This window comes from Nymphaea colorata, chromosome 10, assembly GCF_008831285.2.
Source record: "Nymphaea colorata isolate Beijing-Zhang1983 chromosome 10, ASM883128v2, whole genome shotgun sequence".
In the NCBI taxonomy this organism is placed as follows: Eukaryota; Viridiplantae; Streptophyta; class Magnoliopsida; order Nymphaeales; family Nymphaeaceae; genus Nymphaea; species Nymphaea colorata.
The window spans coordinates 13,994,395-14,010,375 of NC_045147.1; the positions used below are offsets into that span (position 1 = coordinate 13,994,395).

Genomic DNA, 15,981 nt, shown 5'->3' on the forward strand with positions numbered 1-15,981 from the left:
ATTATTTTGATCCATTTGGGGTGTCTGGTCCACCAAGCCGACTCAAGTCAAAAAGTACCCTAGCGCAGCTCGGACTCCTTTCGCCTATTAAGTCAAATCCAAGCTTATGCAATATATAGACGACCTGAGTTCAAGCGATTTATATAAGCTTCAATTGTTGAGCAGTCCTTTTCACTTTATCTATAGTCTCTTCCTTATTTTTCACTCGTATTTTTACTACAGTTCAGTGACAATTACAAGGGTAAGATGTTATTGTATTGGGACAATAAGAAATTCAAGGCATAATTGAGAATATGGTTAAAGGGTGATCTGTTAAATGAACATTTCTAGTTGCTCGTTCCCTGAACAAGTCAAGCTCCAAACTTCTTGTTCTAAACAAGCAACAGGTGAACAACTTAAAGGGACATTTTATAAGCATTTTAGAAATAACTGACTTCTAGTAACATAATATTCTTCTTACTAATCACCTCTAAGATTCCACTGAGGCTAATTTTTACGTAAATTACTTTCAAACAGAGCTACTTGTAGGCTGGTGTTGGCCGCCATCCACTATGCTGCCGTAAAATTAGACCTTCGTCCATAGACATGTGCTGCCCGCACCAGACCCAAAAGATCATAGCTCTTCTACTGCCTTCAACGTAAGGTCCGTCGGCCAAAAGATCATAGCTCTTCTACTGCCTTCAAATCAGATTTGGTTTAAGTCATTCGCTTTCAAGGTAGGTGGGGACGTAAATGACTCAAATCGGCTCAGATATCGACCTCAACTTTTTTAGTGGTGTCTCCTTTAATCTGATTCCGATCTGAAGTTGAACTTTCGAAAACGAATCGGGTCCAACAAGTGCATGTTGCCGATACTTGTCGGCTTCAATCGGGTGATATTCCTGTTTTCTATTCAAAACTTGAAATATTTAGTCAAATACTTGAAACGAGAGATTATTTATCTACATTAATGGCTGCTGCCATCGTTTTTGTTTATGAACGCTAGTGCTGATTGTGCAGCTGATTCTAACAAAAGATGTCTATGTCATGAAGAACTCAAATCCGCTAGTCCTCTTGAGCTCTGTTCAATCACAATCATCTGATGCAGTGGCGTAGCCACAATAACTCCCCACACCAGTCTCTTAAATTTTATTTATTTTTAAATGAGAATCTTAAATATTTATCCTTTTTATATATATATATATAAAAGTGTTCCACCAGCTTTCATATTTTTAAAGAAGTGTCCGGCTAATTTTTCTGGCTCCACTATTGACCTAATGCAATTCATTTTGGGCACTGTTCAATCACAATCACCTGATGCAATTCATTAGACGGTATATTGTAAGAAACCAACGCATTTTTCCGTCTAAACCCAAACAGGGATTTGCTATCGTGGCGGCATTTAAAAGCTTTCGACGTGTTTATCGCAATATTGCCGTTTTTTTCAAGATACTTTTATTATCGCGGGCTGGAGCCATGATCCGATACCTCCAAACCGTGACCCGGGAAGCCCCGACCCGGAGAGCTGTCTGAGCCTGACAGAGTGGGCCCACCTTTTTCCTTAACCTCCCCAATCGATCAATTCCCGTTTTGGTATCCACTTTTTAACCTCAATTTCAGAAACGAGCCTCACATTTCTTATTTTCTTGATACATACTTCCATTTTGTTTGATGACTCTCAAATAAGAACCTGCCTTCATCGTCACCCAAAATACCAAGTCAGAACATAAATAAGTGAAAACGAAACAATACTGATACTTGTTGTGACAACTTGAATCAAGAGATTATTTCACTTTAACGTCCTAGTATGGGCGAAAGTGGGGTGTCAAGAAAATCAGGAAAGATTATACGGAAATTTCTTAAGAAAATGTGACAATTTCGTCGAGACACATCCGTTGCTACCGTATTTTATCTAAAATCACGTTCCATTAATAACACTACTTAAAAAAAATCAGGAAGGATTACAAAAGGCAAGTTCAACTTCTGAGACGGCAAACGAGATGCAATTAAAAGGCAAGTTCAACTTCTGAGAAGGCAAAACGAGATGCAATTAAAAGTGGACGATTTGAGTATTATTGCATTTCACTATTACCATACGTCACTTATCACCGTTGGTTAATTCCATCGTCTTTGATGAAATGCTACAATAAATAATATATTCTGCAGTTAAAATGCCATAACCAATTGGATCCTACTAATAAAAAAAACTTATACATATTCGGGAAGGTACTACTCTGCAAGTTCACCTTAGAGATGTGTGAAATGAATCTGCTCCTACGACACATGATCGGAATCCCAGTGAGCAGATAACATACTCTGCATATTTGTCTGGAGATTTTTTTTTTCAAGTTTATGTGTTATTTATAAATTAATAAAACAGTTTTGTGATTTTTCAAGGATGGCTAACATTTTCATGAGAGTAGTCAATTCAAAGGCGAAGCTAATTTTTTTTTTTTTTTTTTTTCATGGGGCAATTTTAGATTAACTTTGGGGTAATGACTCGAGTCTCGTGGGCTGCGTCATATAATTAGACTTAGGTTTACTGAAATCCAACATGCAAATTTAAAGTTTCATACTAAAGTCAATAAATGTCCAAAGTGAAGTGAACAAGAGGAGCAAAAATATAAAGTTAGGAAAACTTGAAGCTAAAGTTTTATGTTTTTCAAGTCAGTGAAAGTAAGATTTTAGTAGCATGGCATCAGGTAGTTGGGGTATCACTCATGAAAGCAATCGGTTGGCATTGACACCTAAGTCGCCGGTGGAATGTCCTAACATCTAAGTCGCTCTCAAGAAAAAGAAAAAAAAAAGAAGCCTCTTCTTGTTATACCGCTAAAATTGGGGGAGCTTTTCGTAACATTTTCAATTTCAGGGAACGTATCAGGTTTCAAATTAACTTGGGACGCATTTCATCCCCGTTTTCTTTCGACCACCCGCTCCCTACCCTTGAAAAACGGATCCATCCAACCCTCCCGCTTTGGCTTTTGTTCCCTCCTCTCGCTCGACTTTCGTTTCTTCCCTCCCCTTTCCCTTCTCGCGGGAGACATAGGAAGAAGAAGCGAGAGGAAGAAGAAGAGGGCCCTCTGCTTCAGCTGTATCTTTGTACGAGGTACTCTTTCGCTTCCAGCGGATGTCTCTCTGGTTCTTCGATTTATTTGGCTTGTTGTTTAAATTGATTGTTGTAGCTCCCATTTCTTGCTTGAGATCTGTTGTTTTCTCATTTAAATGGCCGCGACGTTGCCCGATCGCCTGTTATTAGGGCAGATTAATTGTTATGTTGTGTTTGGTCCAGATCTGGGGGTTCTCTGCGAGCTTGCTCAGATCTTTGGTCTCTGCTTTGGTTTTCTTTCTAATGTTTGTGGTTGTTGGTGGCAGTGTGGCACATTGTGTCTTGATCTTTATTTGATGAATTTCCATTGAACCTTGTGCCTGTCGTAATTCTGTGCATTGCCGCACCTTTTTTTGATTCTTTTAGGTCAGGTGAATTAGCTGGTGTTCCTTCATTGGCTTTTCAATTCTTTTGCTTACTGATGGTTTTATGCTATTTCTGTGGAACCCAGCTTTTTGTGGATTTGATTTGGCGAACCTGGAAGAGGATCATTTCTTCTTTTAATTTTAACGTACTGAAGATATTGCGTATATGCGCACAGGGTTTTGGTGGTATAATTCATCTTTTGTATCTTCCAATTGGTACTTGGCCGATGCTTGGAAGAGGACTTTCAAACCCAGATTATCTAAACCGTTCTTAAAGCAACATAATTCTTATTACTATGTTCACGGTTTCAAATTTTTTTGTTCTCTTATATCAAAACCTCATACCACAATAAATAGTTTTCTGCTTCATATTTTCCTAAAAGTGCATTACATATTTTTCCTTAACACAGTTATTTGACGTGGAAGCATTGATGACCAATATTTTCACTGTCAAAAGGTCTCTCCGCTTCAAACTGTTGCATTTCTCTTTTGAACCTGAAATTGACTCGCCCTCAGTTTTACCTCACTAGCTGCGTTTATTTTTATTGAATTTTGTCTTTGAAAGTCAATAGTATAATTCTAGGGTTGGTCCAGCAAACGTTATTCACCTATTATAGAGACATTTCTTAATAATGTAATGTATCAGGGCCGTGGGTGGCATGGCTACTTTTATGTAAAGGTAAGGTTTTTAAGCGTTTGTGTTGCAGATCTGAACTTTTATTTGGTTTACATAACCATTGTGTCCTTCAGCTAACCCAAATTATGGTTTCTGGCATGCTTTTCTGTTGCATAGAACAAAGAGGTCTTGCTTCATGTCTTTGCACCACTGGTAGCATTTAGCCACAATACACCTGCATATCGTTGCAATTTATGTTAACACTCTGGAGCTTCTTGTGTGCCCTCAATCATGGATATCACATTTTAGTTGATTCGTAATGCAGGTTTAATATAGATAAATGGCTGACTCCGAAGATATCCAGCCCCTCGTTTGTGATAATGGAACTGGAATGGTGAAGGTATGTTTGCTTCATGTTTCCCCCTTGATTTCTTTTAGATAGTAAAATCTATTCTCTATTTCTTTCATCTACTGTAATCTTACATCTGTTCGTTGCAACAGGCTGGTTTTGCTGGCGATGATGCTCCAAGGGCAGTCTTCCCAAGTATTGTTGGCCGGCCTCGACATACAGGTGTTATGGTTGGAATGGGACAAAAGGATGCATATGTTGGTGATGAAGCCCAGTCCAAAAGAGGTATCCTCACCTTAAAGTACCCAATTGAGCATGGGATTGTTAGCAACTGGGATGACATGGAGAAGATCTGGCATCACACCTTCTACAATGAGCTCCGTGTTGCCCCAGAGGAGCACCCTGTTCTTCTTACTGAAGCTCCACTGAACCCAAAAGCCAACAGGGAGAAGATGACACAGATCATGTTTGAAACGTTTAATGTTCCTGCCATGTATGTGGCCATTCAGGCCGTTCTCTCTCTTTATGCCAGTGGACGTACCACAGGTAAGGAAACTTCTTTAATTCATATACGCTTGTTTAGATGCCGACACAAACATGCGAACGTGAATTTTAATTATTTAACTTACATAAGCCATCAGCATGTTATTTGATTCATTGGGACTTATGCTCTGTGCAAGCACATCAGGCAATCAAGTTTGTATAATGCATATGCTATGAAGTATGTTCAAGGACTCGTAATATTACTGTAGTGAGAACAACTTTTGGTCATGAACTGAGACATGCTCCAAGAAAATTATGTTACCTTTCCTATTCTTTTTGTAATTACTGAATTATGTTGCCTTTCGTAATCTTTTTTGTATGAATATTTGGCCCTTTTGCAGATGAATTGGTCCATATGTTTATGGAGATGAATTCTCATACTTGCTGTCATTTTTTGGCTTTCAGGTATCGTATTGGATTCCGGTGATGGAGTCAGCCACACAGTGCCTATCTATGAAGGTTATGCTCTTCCTCATGCCATCCTCCGGCTTGACCTTGCTGGTAGGGATCTGACTGATGCACTCATGAAGATTCTCACTGAAAGAGGATATTCCTTCACAACAACTGCTGAACGGGAAATTGTCCGTGACATGAAGGAGAAGCTTGCTTATGTTGCCCTTGACTTTGAGCAAGAGCTTGAGACTGCTAAGACCAGTTCTTCCATTGAGAAGAGCTATGAGCTGCCCGATGGACAAGTCATTACAATTGGAGCTGAGCGTTTCCGATGTCCAGAAGTGCTGTTCCAGCCATCTCTCATTGGTATGGAAGCTGCTGGCATCCATGAGACCACATACAACTCCATCATGAAGTGCGATGTTGATATTAGGAAGGACTTGTATGGAAACATTGTGCTTAGTGGTGGATCAACCATGTTCCCTGGCATTGCTGACCGTATGAGCAAGGAGATCACTGCCTTAGCTCCCAGCAGCATGAAGATCAAGGTGGTGGCACCGCCTGAAAGGAAATACAGTGTCTGGATTGGAGGCTCAATCTTGGCATCGTTGAGCACATTCCAACAGGTGCTAGCTTCTCTCCCTTATGGTTATTACTATGAACACATCCATCTTAGCTCGAGGGTGTTTCTTTTTCTGGCGATATCTTTTTTCCTTTTCTCACAATATTCTGAATTTAGGACTTGGCACTACTTGCTTTTCTACTATTTCATTCAAAACCATGTTCATCCTGTTAATCACCATGTCTTTTAGTTGAATTTGAAACTTGTGTTTCTGATCTGTCATCTTTCACCACCAAGAGCTTTGTAAAAGAAGAATAACTGTTTTGCTTTTCTATGTGATCAACCAGATGTGGATATCAAAGGCAGAGTATGACGAATCCGGCCCGTCCATTGTCCACCGGAAATGCTTCTAGGTCTGGTTGTCTGAGCTTTTTGATTTGAGTTCCAGTAGCGTTTGTGGAGTCGGATGTTTCGTTGTGAAATCATCTCCATTTGTTATATCCCAAGCTGAAATTTGTTCTCCCTCTCTATATGTTATATAATAGCATGAACTCTCAAGTGTAGGTTGGATTGCATATCTTTAGCTAGTCTTATTCAGTTTGCGCGTGACAAAGAGTTGTTGCCATAGTTCTCTTTCATTTCTGTTCAACCTAAAGGAAGCCATGTTGAACATTAAAAGTCCTGCAGTCTCTCCGTTCCCCTCTGTACTGTTTCTCTTGCATGCCCTTCCTGTCTCGATGAGAAAGAATCTTCTTCTTTATTGTTCATCGAGGCAGGGTCTGGAAAAGCAGAAAGGTCGGTGGTTGTTTTTTGCAAAGTTCTTGGTCCCTATGTTGTCGTTGTTATGTGAATTTCTTTTCAAAGGGTTTGATGCATTCCTGGCATTTCACGTGGTCAGGCTGTTGAGTATGACTGGAAAAAGCTGCTGCGTTGGCTTTTGTCATCCTTAGGTGGCTTTCGTATGCAGTGTAAAATAACCCTTTGTAAGCATCGCTATTTGTTGCATTCGCCACTTGCACTGTTAGGCTTTTCCATTAATTCAGTAGCTTTCTTTTTCCTCTTTCTCATTTCCCTCTTAATTAGTAGTCCATGGAAACGCATCCGTTTATTACTTCCCAAATAAGCGCATGGTAACAGCTTGGACTTTCAAAACTGGTGTTTAGCGTTGTGCCATCACCATCATATCTGGTGTTTGTCCTTGCCCGCTGTGTTTCGAGGCCCAGCATTGTCGGGACCGAATTTTCAAGTCAGCAACTGTGGGTTACAAATTTTTGTTTCAGGCCACTCGATCTCTATGATTGTGAATTTTCTCTTTTCTATTATTGCTGTATAGGGGAAGACTAGTGTGATCAAGTCGTGGGTGTCAGGAATCTCTGGCATGCACAGACCTGAGGCTGTTTTTAGTGCCGAAAAATGTATTGGATGATATCGTATGGTTGTTCATTGCTCATAGTTGCTGCCAAAGTGCTGTGGATCTTTCGTTTTCACTTTTCAGTGCTGCACTAGAGGACGGCTAGAGCTTACTCGATAAACGTGGTTGGGGTTGCCTTGGATCCTCCTTATCGTACAAGCCAGCCTTCGCAGGACCAGTTTTCATGCTTTATGATTGCTTTTACCTTTTTCGACGAAAATCCATCTCCATCGTTTCGGGCTTGGTGATCTGACAGCATGATAGTACGAATGAAGTGAGATCAATTGCTTGTCAAGCTCCTGGAACTTCTAAAGCAGAGATCACTTGTGGCATTTCTAATCGTTTTGGTACTTGGGATTGTGGCACTCGATCTCGATTATCAGAGTGTTGCTTATCTTTATATATATAATGATACGGCAGTACTGGGTCGAACTGATCGAGATCTACAAAATTGGATTATTTCCAGGGGAATTGGGATGAACTGCATTTATGCTATCGTCTCTTCTGTCTGTTTCAAACAATGGTCTTCTTTTTATCCTGCTGCAACTCCGTGGCTTCCCCACTGCTTGAGATGACGCCGATATGCTTGAAAGATGCGTATACATGGAATATGTTAGATGATGGTCGCTCTTTTCTTTTAGTTTTATTTTATTTGCAGCGGCTATTATGTCTGAGGGATGCAAGCCTTGGTATTGGAGCTTTTAACCTCCAACTTGCAGGCGTGAAGTCTAACTTACAGCTACGCCGCTAGTCCAGCTACTCGATTTTTCTATGAAACGAGTCAAGCCTACGAACTCAAAGAAGTGATGTGAACAGATCATCCAATGCGCACAAACGGAAGAGCAAAATTATTCTTTAATTTGTTTTGACTCAGCAGACCAAGGTAACCTACGGGTTTAAGTCAAGGTGAACACTAGAGGGGGCGTCCTAACATAAAGGAGAAAGAATTTAGGAAGGAAGAATGAATGGGAAAGCAAGCTGTGGACGGGTCCCTTTGACCAACACATGACTATCGCTACGACTGAAGCACTAAACAACTCGATCTGAAACTTCTGATCGCTTTCACAACTGTCCGCTACCGAATCATCTTGTCCCCGTGCCCTCACATCACCACATTCAGAGAGAACCGAGAAGCGTGTATCTTTCTGCGGAAGTTGACCAAGGAATGGCTGTGATCCTCTGATTTCCAGTCGCCAACTCCAAGTCGCGGCGTTCCCATTAATTGTCTATAAAAACTTGACGTTGGCTCAAAACAGTTCTGAAGCAGAACAAATTCTGAAGCCTTGGACAAAATGTTTCTGGTTTCCCTGCGCTCCGTTTGCCTGCTGCTGCTCGCCCTATGGGCACTCACTTTTCCGGCCGCCGGCCTTTCTGGTCCGCCGTGCTACCGACCACCATGTCGTTACCGTGACTTCCATCATGATCCATACGCTCCTTCTCCTCCTCCTAAGACGGCGTATACGAGTTCACCATTGCCACCCTTCACCGTTGCTAAGAGGGTTCTCCGCCGGTATCTTCCAACTCCTACACCTTTTGCAGCTGGTCACATTTACTTCTCACCACCACCTCCTGTTAGGTCTTCTCCATCACCACCACCACCGTCGTACTGATTACAGCTCTCTCCCTCTCTGTCTCTCTCTAGAACAGCTGTGCAGTAAAAACTAAAAGTATGAATATGGAATCTTCTGCAATGTTACGCATTAGTGCATATGCTTCTGCTTCAGTGCTGGAGCACTAGCAGCTGTAATAATTTCATCTGTTTCAACGAGATGAACATACCACTTTAGATTTTTTTGTCGTGCTTACTTATTAGTGTAATGGATATCGTTGCGATACTTGTTTCCGTTTATGAAATATAGGAGTTTATGAAGACCAGAGATACTTAGCTTTGTCAACTTCATAATTTCTCATTTATAAATAAAGGAACAATAAGATGGAATTTCTATGAATCGGGTCAACTCCAACCTCGTTGCAGTCCTTGTTGCCGATGAATTTTGGACCGCTTATCTCTACCTGATTGGATAATGTTTAGAGCCCAATTCAGACTGGGGCAGAAGCATAGTTTTTCAAATAAGAGTTCAAACAAAATCTGTCTCTGCCCAGTCTTCTCTGATTCCTCATGTCAGTGCCTCTTGTTCTTTGAATCCAGATGAAGCGGCTAGGTTTTACCCAGCTGCACGGCAAAACCAACGTTTATGAACACAGTCTGAAAGCAGATGACTATAGGCTGGAAAGAGCGGCTGAAAAGTATGGGATCTGGACAACCAACCACAACTAACTAGTAGGCCAAACCTTTGTTACCTGAAGACCCACTTTATTCTTTTATATTTTATATGTAAAAAAGATGAAATCTTCTGACCATCCCTCACAAGTTGTGTTGTGAGAGGTCAGAGGGATGGAAATCTAAGAATCACACACACATACACACAGGTTGTGTGTGCGCATGCGTGTATGAGTAAATGATGACTCTACTTATCTAAAGTCGCTAAACCATCTAATTAGGATTGCCCATTGAAGAAGATACATAGAAACAAAGAGAAAAATGTGTGAACCATTTACTAGATGTAAATGGCCATCAAAGTTTTCTCCTTGTTTTTCTCTTAAGCCTCCATCATGTTAGATCATATAACTCAAATTAAATGACTGAGTGATTCTAAGTTGCTGAATGACAAATGATGATCTCAAACCTACATTGATTTGGTACGCTTTTTCGTTTTTTCCTTTGATGGGTAGCATGGGTGTGAACGACCTTTGCATTAACAGAGACAAGCTATAAAAGGGTGGGTTCATTTCCTTCCCTAATTTGCCGCAGCTAAAGCATTTAATATGACAGATTCGGATCATCCTATCATGCCTAAAAGGATCCAACTCACATTGCTATTTTTTGATCCATATCTTTTTTATATGAATTTTTTCCTGCAACTTTTCCTTTCCAAGTTCAAGCTTCTTGATTTAGGAGATGCATGGGAAAAGCATCTCTGCTGTTTTTTTTTTATACTAGTGTCGTGCTTCCAGATTGGAATTTAGACTTTCTTTAATTTGATGGCTTTTTAGTCGACGCCAACCAACGCAGATCATATTAATTTAGAATATGTTGCTACATCCAAACAGTGTTCTAAGTTCTTATAATGCTTTTTTTCTGTCAACAAGCATGAAAAAAGAAACTGAACACGCCGAAAGTCCATGGACGGTTTGGATTGAACACCTTTGCGAGAAAGCAAAGCAAATTTCCAACCAAAGAATGCCTTTCCCTTGCTTTTTCGGGTGAACCCAATTGAAAGATTCGAACCAGCGTGGAATTCCTAGGCTGCCAGTGAAAAGGATGTATTCGGAAACCGGATCCAAAAATCTGTTTTATAATCTTAGATTTGGATCATGAAAGTGAGAACTAAATATGCATTTGGATTTGGACATGTAATTCATTTGTGAACCACTTGGATCCATGTCCATGTTCACAGTTGGCTCTTATGTGGACCTGCAAATATATACAAATGCAAAGTGATTTTTACAGGCAAAAGTAGCTACCCTTTTTAGAAATCAGAACATGTATTTTGGATTCGAAGTCAACTGTAGTATGTTGGATCTTTTTCGGGCCCGGATGCAACTTCACACTAAATGCAAGTTCTTCTTCACACTCAATTTTGGATATATTGGAGTTCTGCTCATATCCGATTCTATATCAGCCTGTTCTGCGGGGAAAACTAAGGGAAACAAGGAAAGTAAATTATTGAAGTTAACGGCTTTAAAGAGAAATTAATTTTGATTTTGAACGAGGCTCTACCATTTCTTCCTAAACAAAGTCAGCCAAGAAATTTTATTAGTTTTTCTTAAAGCTGCAATGAAATTGTTACTTTCCCACACCAGTCCAAAATGAAACTAATAAGTAAACTAGCGATCGTTTGGTATTTCTTAGAAAAGTTCAATAAGAAAATGCACTTTATACTTGCTATGCATTTATTGGTTTCAAGTCTCAGCTCCATCCATTTATCTCATTACCATTTGAGAGTCAAAAAATTCGGGTGATGAGTCAAAATTCTCCCTTTACTTTTTTACATAATTTTATGAGAGAAATCTTTCTATTTCATGATATATTTCGAACTAACTCATTTGGAAATTTTTATATAATCTTATTTACACATAAAAAGATATGATTTATATTCACAAACTTTTAGATGTAAAATCATACACAAAAAGTAGATCGTAGAAAATGAGTGAAAAATGTTTTAAATAGAGAAAGTTAGTCCGCCAATCTATGAGTAAAGCCAAGGCTACTATGAGTTTAATTTAGCATGCTTTTGCTTTTATTATAGACCAAAGTGCTTAAGAAAAAAAAGAAGAGAAAATTAGGGAGGGCTTGACGTGTCCGGCTTCGGTCATGGGAACGAATCACGGTGACCGGGCACTCGCCTTTCATTTCATTTAATTTGGCACCCATTTCGTCCGCAGGCCCTCCGCCCCCCCGCTTAAAGACGGATGCCTCCAAGCCTTACGCTTTAGTTCCCCCGCCTCGATCCCTTCCATTTCTTCTCTCCCCCTTCCCTTCCTGGCGGAGACATAGGAAGAAGAAGAGGGAGAAGAAGGAGAAGAGGGCTGCCTGCTTCACCCTGACACTATTCCAGTCCAAGGTACCCTCTTCCTCCCTTTCCAAGAAGTGTGTATCTGTTTCTTCGACGAGTTTCCTGTTTCTGTTGTTTGTTATGTCGATCGATTTGGTATAGGTTCTCCTTCTCGGCTGAGATCTGGCTTTTCCTCACTCGATGGGCTGTAACATTCCCCCATCCTGATTCTCGCAGCCTGTTTTTGGTTTCTGGTCCAGATCTGGGGCTTTATTGATGCGTGTGCTCGACCTTTAATCTGCGTTTTGTTTTTATCATTAGTACTTTGTGGTTTTCCTGTGCGAGGTCATTTGACGATCTGTATTTGATAGTTTTTTTATTTGAATTAGCTAGCGTTCATTCTTTGTCAGTTCAATTCTGTTGCTTGCTGATCGTTTTATGCCCCGACTAAGGACTCGCGCTTTCAATAGATTTGCTTTTACAGATCTAGAAGAAGGCTGCCATTTCTTTTAATGTTCTTTTGTTGCTGAAGAATTTACGTACTAATGTGCCCATTTTGTTAACAGATTTCATGTTCTTGATTTTTTCTGACAGTGCGTGGTTTAATGCTTGGAAGTTGGAAGCGAACTTTAATCCAACTGTACAACTCACTCTCACACACAGACACGTACACGCTACTTTAGATGCTTCTTGTTTTAGAAGTCGCTGCTGAATGTGACATGCTATCTCTTTCTGTTCTATTCGTATGCTTTGGCAAAGAGGTAGCTGCATGAATAATGAAGTCAACGTGCGTACGCATCACATTCTGTTCTGTCATACATTGCGCTTCTTGTCTCTCCAGGCAAGTAGGTGCATACGGAAACACTTTCCTTTTCCCGATTAACTTCGATGATGGATGCATGTTTCAAGGAGTTTTCTTCCTGTCAGAAATATAAAAATGGGAAAGGAAAACATATACGAAAAATTTAATTTAGAATTTGTGTTGTCAAATATGAGTTCTGTAGCATTCACTAAAATTCTGAGAAACTGATGGATATCTTGTTCGTGTAATGTTTATATCATCCAAACAGATGGAAATGTTAAAAGTGTCATCTTTCCTTTCGTTGGAAGGTTATGGTTAGTAGCTAGTTTTCCTTTTCTTTTGGTTTGGATTTTCTGTTTCCATCGGTTGTTAGATACACAATACTTTTCGAGATTTTGTACTTCTCATAGCAAATGAGGCAAGTGGGTGTGAGTGTGTACGTGGGATGTGTGCTCTGTAACTTGAATGATGTTGCATGCTCTCAAGTGGTTGAAAGTTTTATCTTCAGAGAGTTGTTTCATGAGGAAGCATGATGGTATTCTCATTTGTCATTGTTGAAAAATCATGAATTTTTAATATGTGGCTTTGTTTTGAACTTTATCTTTTCAAAGTGAGTGATAATTTGGTTAATGAAATAACATTCTGGAGATATTTTGTTTATAATATAAAGCAACATAGATGTTGGTGGCATTCCTGCACTTATTTCTGTTAAATCATTTTGGTTTGATTTATTGCAACAAGACTGGCACAATTCTCAGCTATTCTCAGACTATGGTGATTGGCACTGCCTTTTCTGTCCCATAGAGCAATAAAATGTGTTGTTGCTTCATGCTCTTGTTGCAGCAGTAGCATTAACTACAATGAACCTAATAGTTTCAAACTTTCAACTGACCTTGATAATCTTGAAATTCTTGCCTTCTCTCTATGATGGATTTCATATGTGTTTGCTTTAAAATGCAGGTTTGATATAGGAAAATGGCCGACACTGAAGATATTCAGCCCCTCGTTTGTGATAATGGAACTGGAATGGTCAAGGTATGTCTGATGTAGTCAGTAGCCTAGGACATGACTTTTTCCCCTTGATTTCGTGAAACTGTCTGTTGCGTTAACCTTTTTTTCTGCTGCACTTTTATATTTACTCAATGTTAACAGGCTGGGTTTGCTGGTGATGATGCTCCAAGGGCAGTATTCCCAAGTATTGTTGGCCGTCCTCGGCATACTGGTGTTATGGTTGGGATGGGGCAGAAAGATGCATATGTTGGTGATGAAGCCCAGTCTAAAAGAGGTATCCTCACGTTAAAGTACCCAATTGAGCATGGGATCGTTAGCAACTGGGATGACATGGAGAAGATCTGGCATCATACCTTCTACAATGAGCTCCGTGTTGCCCCAGAGGAGCATCCTGTTCTTCTAACTGAGGCCCCACTTAACCCAAAAGCCAATAGGGAGAAGATGACCCAGATCATGTTTGAAACTTTTAATGTTCCTGCCATGTATGTGGCCATTCAAGCTGTTCTCTCACTTTATGCCAGTGGACGTACCACAGGTCAGTAGAATGATTTGGTTTACTAAATTTTCTTGCATGCCTACACATAGGCATCTGCACCCTGATGTCTAGCTACTTAAACTATGTAAATTGGAAAAAATTATTTGAATTTTTTTTCATTTGATTGGACCTTTTAGCAGATGATATTGGTCCATCTTTGCATGTGGATAAGCTCCTCACATTTTATGTTCCTCTTAAACTTGTATACTGCAGCAAATTATTAGAATGTTTTTTGCATTGGATCTTGGACCTTTTAGTAGATGATATTGGTCCATTTGAGCATATGGATAAGTTTTTCTTTTTCGGCATTCAGGTATTGTGTTGGATTCCGGCGACGGAGTCAGCCACACTGTGCCCATCTATGAAGGTTATGCTCTCCCTCATGCCATCCTCCGGCTTGACCTTGCTGGTAGGGATCTGACTGACGCGCTCATGAAGATCCTCACTGAAAGAGGGTACTCATTCACAACAACTGCTGAACGGGAAATTGTCCGTGACATGAAGGAAAAACTTGCATATGTTGCCCTTGACTATGAGCAAGAGCTTGAGACTGCTAAGACCAGTTCTGCCATTGAGAAGAGCTATGAGCTGCCTGACGGACAGGTCATTACAATTGGAGCTGAGCGTTTCCGATGCCCAGAAGTGCTGTTCCAGCCATCTCTCATTGGCATGGAAGCTGCTGGTATCCATGAGACCACGTACAACTCCATAATGAAGTGTGATGTTGATATCAGAAAGGACCTGTATGGAAACATTGTGCTCAGTGGTGGATCAACCATGTTCCCTGGCATTGCTGACCGCATGAGCAAGGAGATCACTGCCTTGGCTCCAAGCAGCATGAAGATCAAGGTGGTGGCACCACCTGAGAGGAAATATAGTGTCTGGATTGGAGGTTCAATCTTGGCATCGTTGAGCACATTCCAGCAGGTACTGGCATCTCTCTGTTCCTGTTTTAAGATTATGAGTACACCTCATTTGCCTTACTTTGAAAGCGATTTTCTTTTTTATCTTTGTTTTGGTTCCTCTAATGTTGTCAATTTCTGTGCTTGTTTATATGTTTATATAGTGCAGTTTACCGCTGCTTCTTACTGTTCTAATATTTTGCTTAAGCAATGTTATTGCTCTTAATCACCAAGTCTTTTAATGGAATCTATACTTGTGTTTCTGTACAATTTTCTTTCACCCCCATGATTTTGCTACTGGAGAGACGAATGACTGTCTTACGTTTTTGTTGAAACAGATGTGGATAGCGAAGGCAGAGTACGATGAGTCCGGCCCATCTATTGTCCACCGGAAATGCTTCTAGATCTGGTTCTTCTATTTCCAGTAACATTTTTCTTTCGCTTGTGGAGTCAGTGTTTGGCTGTGAAATTGTTTTCAATTGTTATATCCCTTGTTTAAATTTCTTTTTGCCCTTTCATATATTATGTAATGGCAGGAACCTCGTTTAGGTGGGATCGATATTTGTAGCACAATTTTATTAAGTTTGGGAGTGGCAGGGACTTTCTTTCGTAGTTTTCTCCTGTGCTGTTCAACCTTAACCATACTCAACACTTTAAGCAGCCTCCTTTTCCAATGATTCTATTTCTCGTGGATGCTTTCTTCCTGCCTTTATAAATAAGAATCTTTTTTTCCTTATTGTCGAAAGAGGCAGTCTCTGGAACAGCTTTAAGTCCAGGTGAACGGCGGCACTCTCTGCACACAAACGGAAGAATAGAATGATCCTTTTCTTCTGTCACACCAGACAAAGGTA

At 40.2% G+C, this 15,981-nt stretch overlaps 2 protein-coding genes across 2 annotated transcripts; both read left to right on the plus strand.

Moving 5' to 3' along the window:
• The first annotated feature begins 2,895 nt into the window (after positions 1-2,895).
• LOC116263276 (actin-like) lies at positions 2,896-6,510 on the plus strand. Its single transcript, XM_031642948.2, has 5 exons — positions 2,896-3,085; positions 4,392-4,466; positions 4,568-4,961; positions 5,364-5,977; positions 6,261-6,510. Exons 2-5 carry the CDS (start codon positions 4,407-4,409, stop codon positions 6,324-6,326), a joined length of 1,134 nt encoding a protein of 377 aa, XP_031498808.1. The 5' UTR covers positions 2,896-3,085; positions 4,392-4,406; the 3' UTR covers positions 6,327-6,510.
• A 5,281-nt stretch (positions 6,511-11,791) lies between these two features.
• On the plus strand, positions 11,792-15,748 carry LOC116263386 (actin). Its single transcript, XM_031643117.2, has 5 exons — positions 11,792-11,949; positions 13,643-13,717; positions 13,835-14,228; positions 14,542-15,155; positions 15,469-15,748. Exons 2-5 carry the CDS (start codon positions 13,658-13,660, stop codon positions 15,532-15,534), a joined length of 1,134 nt encoding a protein of 377 aa, XP_031498977.1. The 5' UTR covers positions 11,792-11,949; positions 13,643-13,657; the 3' UTR covers positions 15,535-15,748.
• Positions 15,749-15,981: the final 233 nt, after the last annotated feature.

What these genes read in the sequence shown, in the direction of transcription:
- LOC116263386 (XM_031643117.2), top strand. Translation starts at nt 13,658, where the DNA reads ATGGCCGACACTGAAGATATTCAGCCCCTCGTTTGTGATAATGGAACT. An exon ending in ATGGAACTGGAATGGTCAAG is followed by an intron (nt 13,718 to 13,834) that starts GTATGTCTGATG and finishes CAATGTTAACAG; the next exon opens with GCTGGGTTTGCTGGTGATGA. An exon ending in CGTTGAGCACATTCCAGCAG is followed by an intron (nt 15,156 to 15,468) that starts GTACTGGCATCT and finishes TTGTTGAAACAG; the next exon opens with ATGTGGATAGCGAAGGCAGA.
- LOC116263276 (XM_031642948.2), top strand. Translation starts at nt 4,407, where the DNA reads ATGGCTGACTCCGAAGATATCCAGCCCCTCGTTTGTGATAATGGAACT. An exon ending in ATGGAACTGGAATGGTGAAG is followed by an intron (nt 4,467 to 4,567) that starts GTATGTTTGCTT and finishes TCGTTGCAACAG; the next exon opens with GCTGGTTTTGCTGGCGATGA. An exon ending in CGTTGAGCACATTCCAACAG is followed by an intron (nt 5,978 to 6,260) that starts GTGCTAGCTTCT and finishes GTGATCAACCAG; the next exon opens with ATGTGGATATCAAAGGCAGA.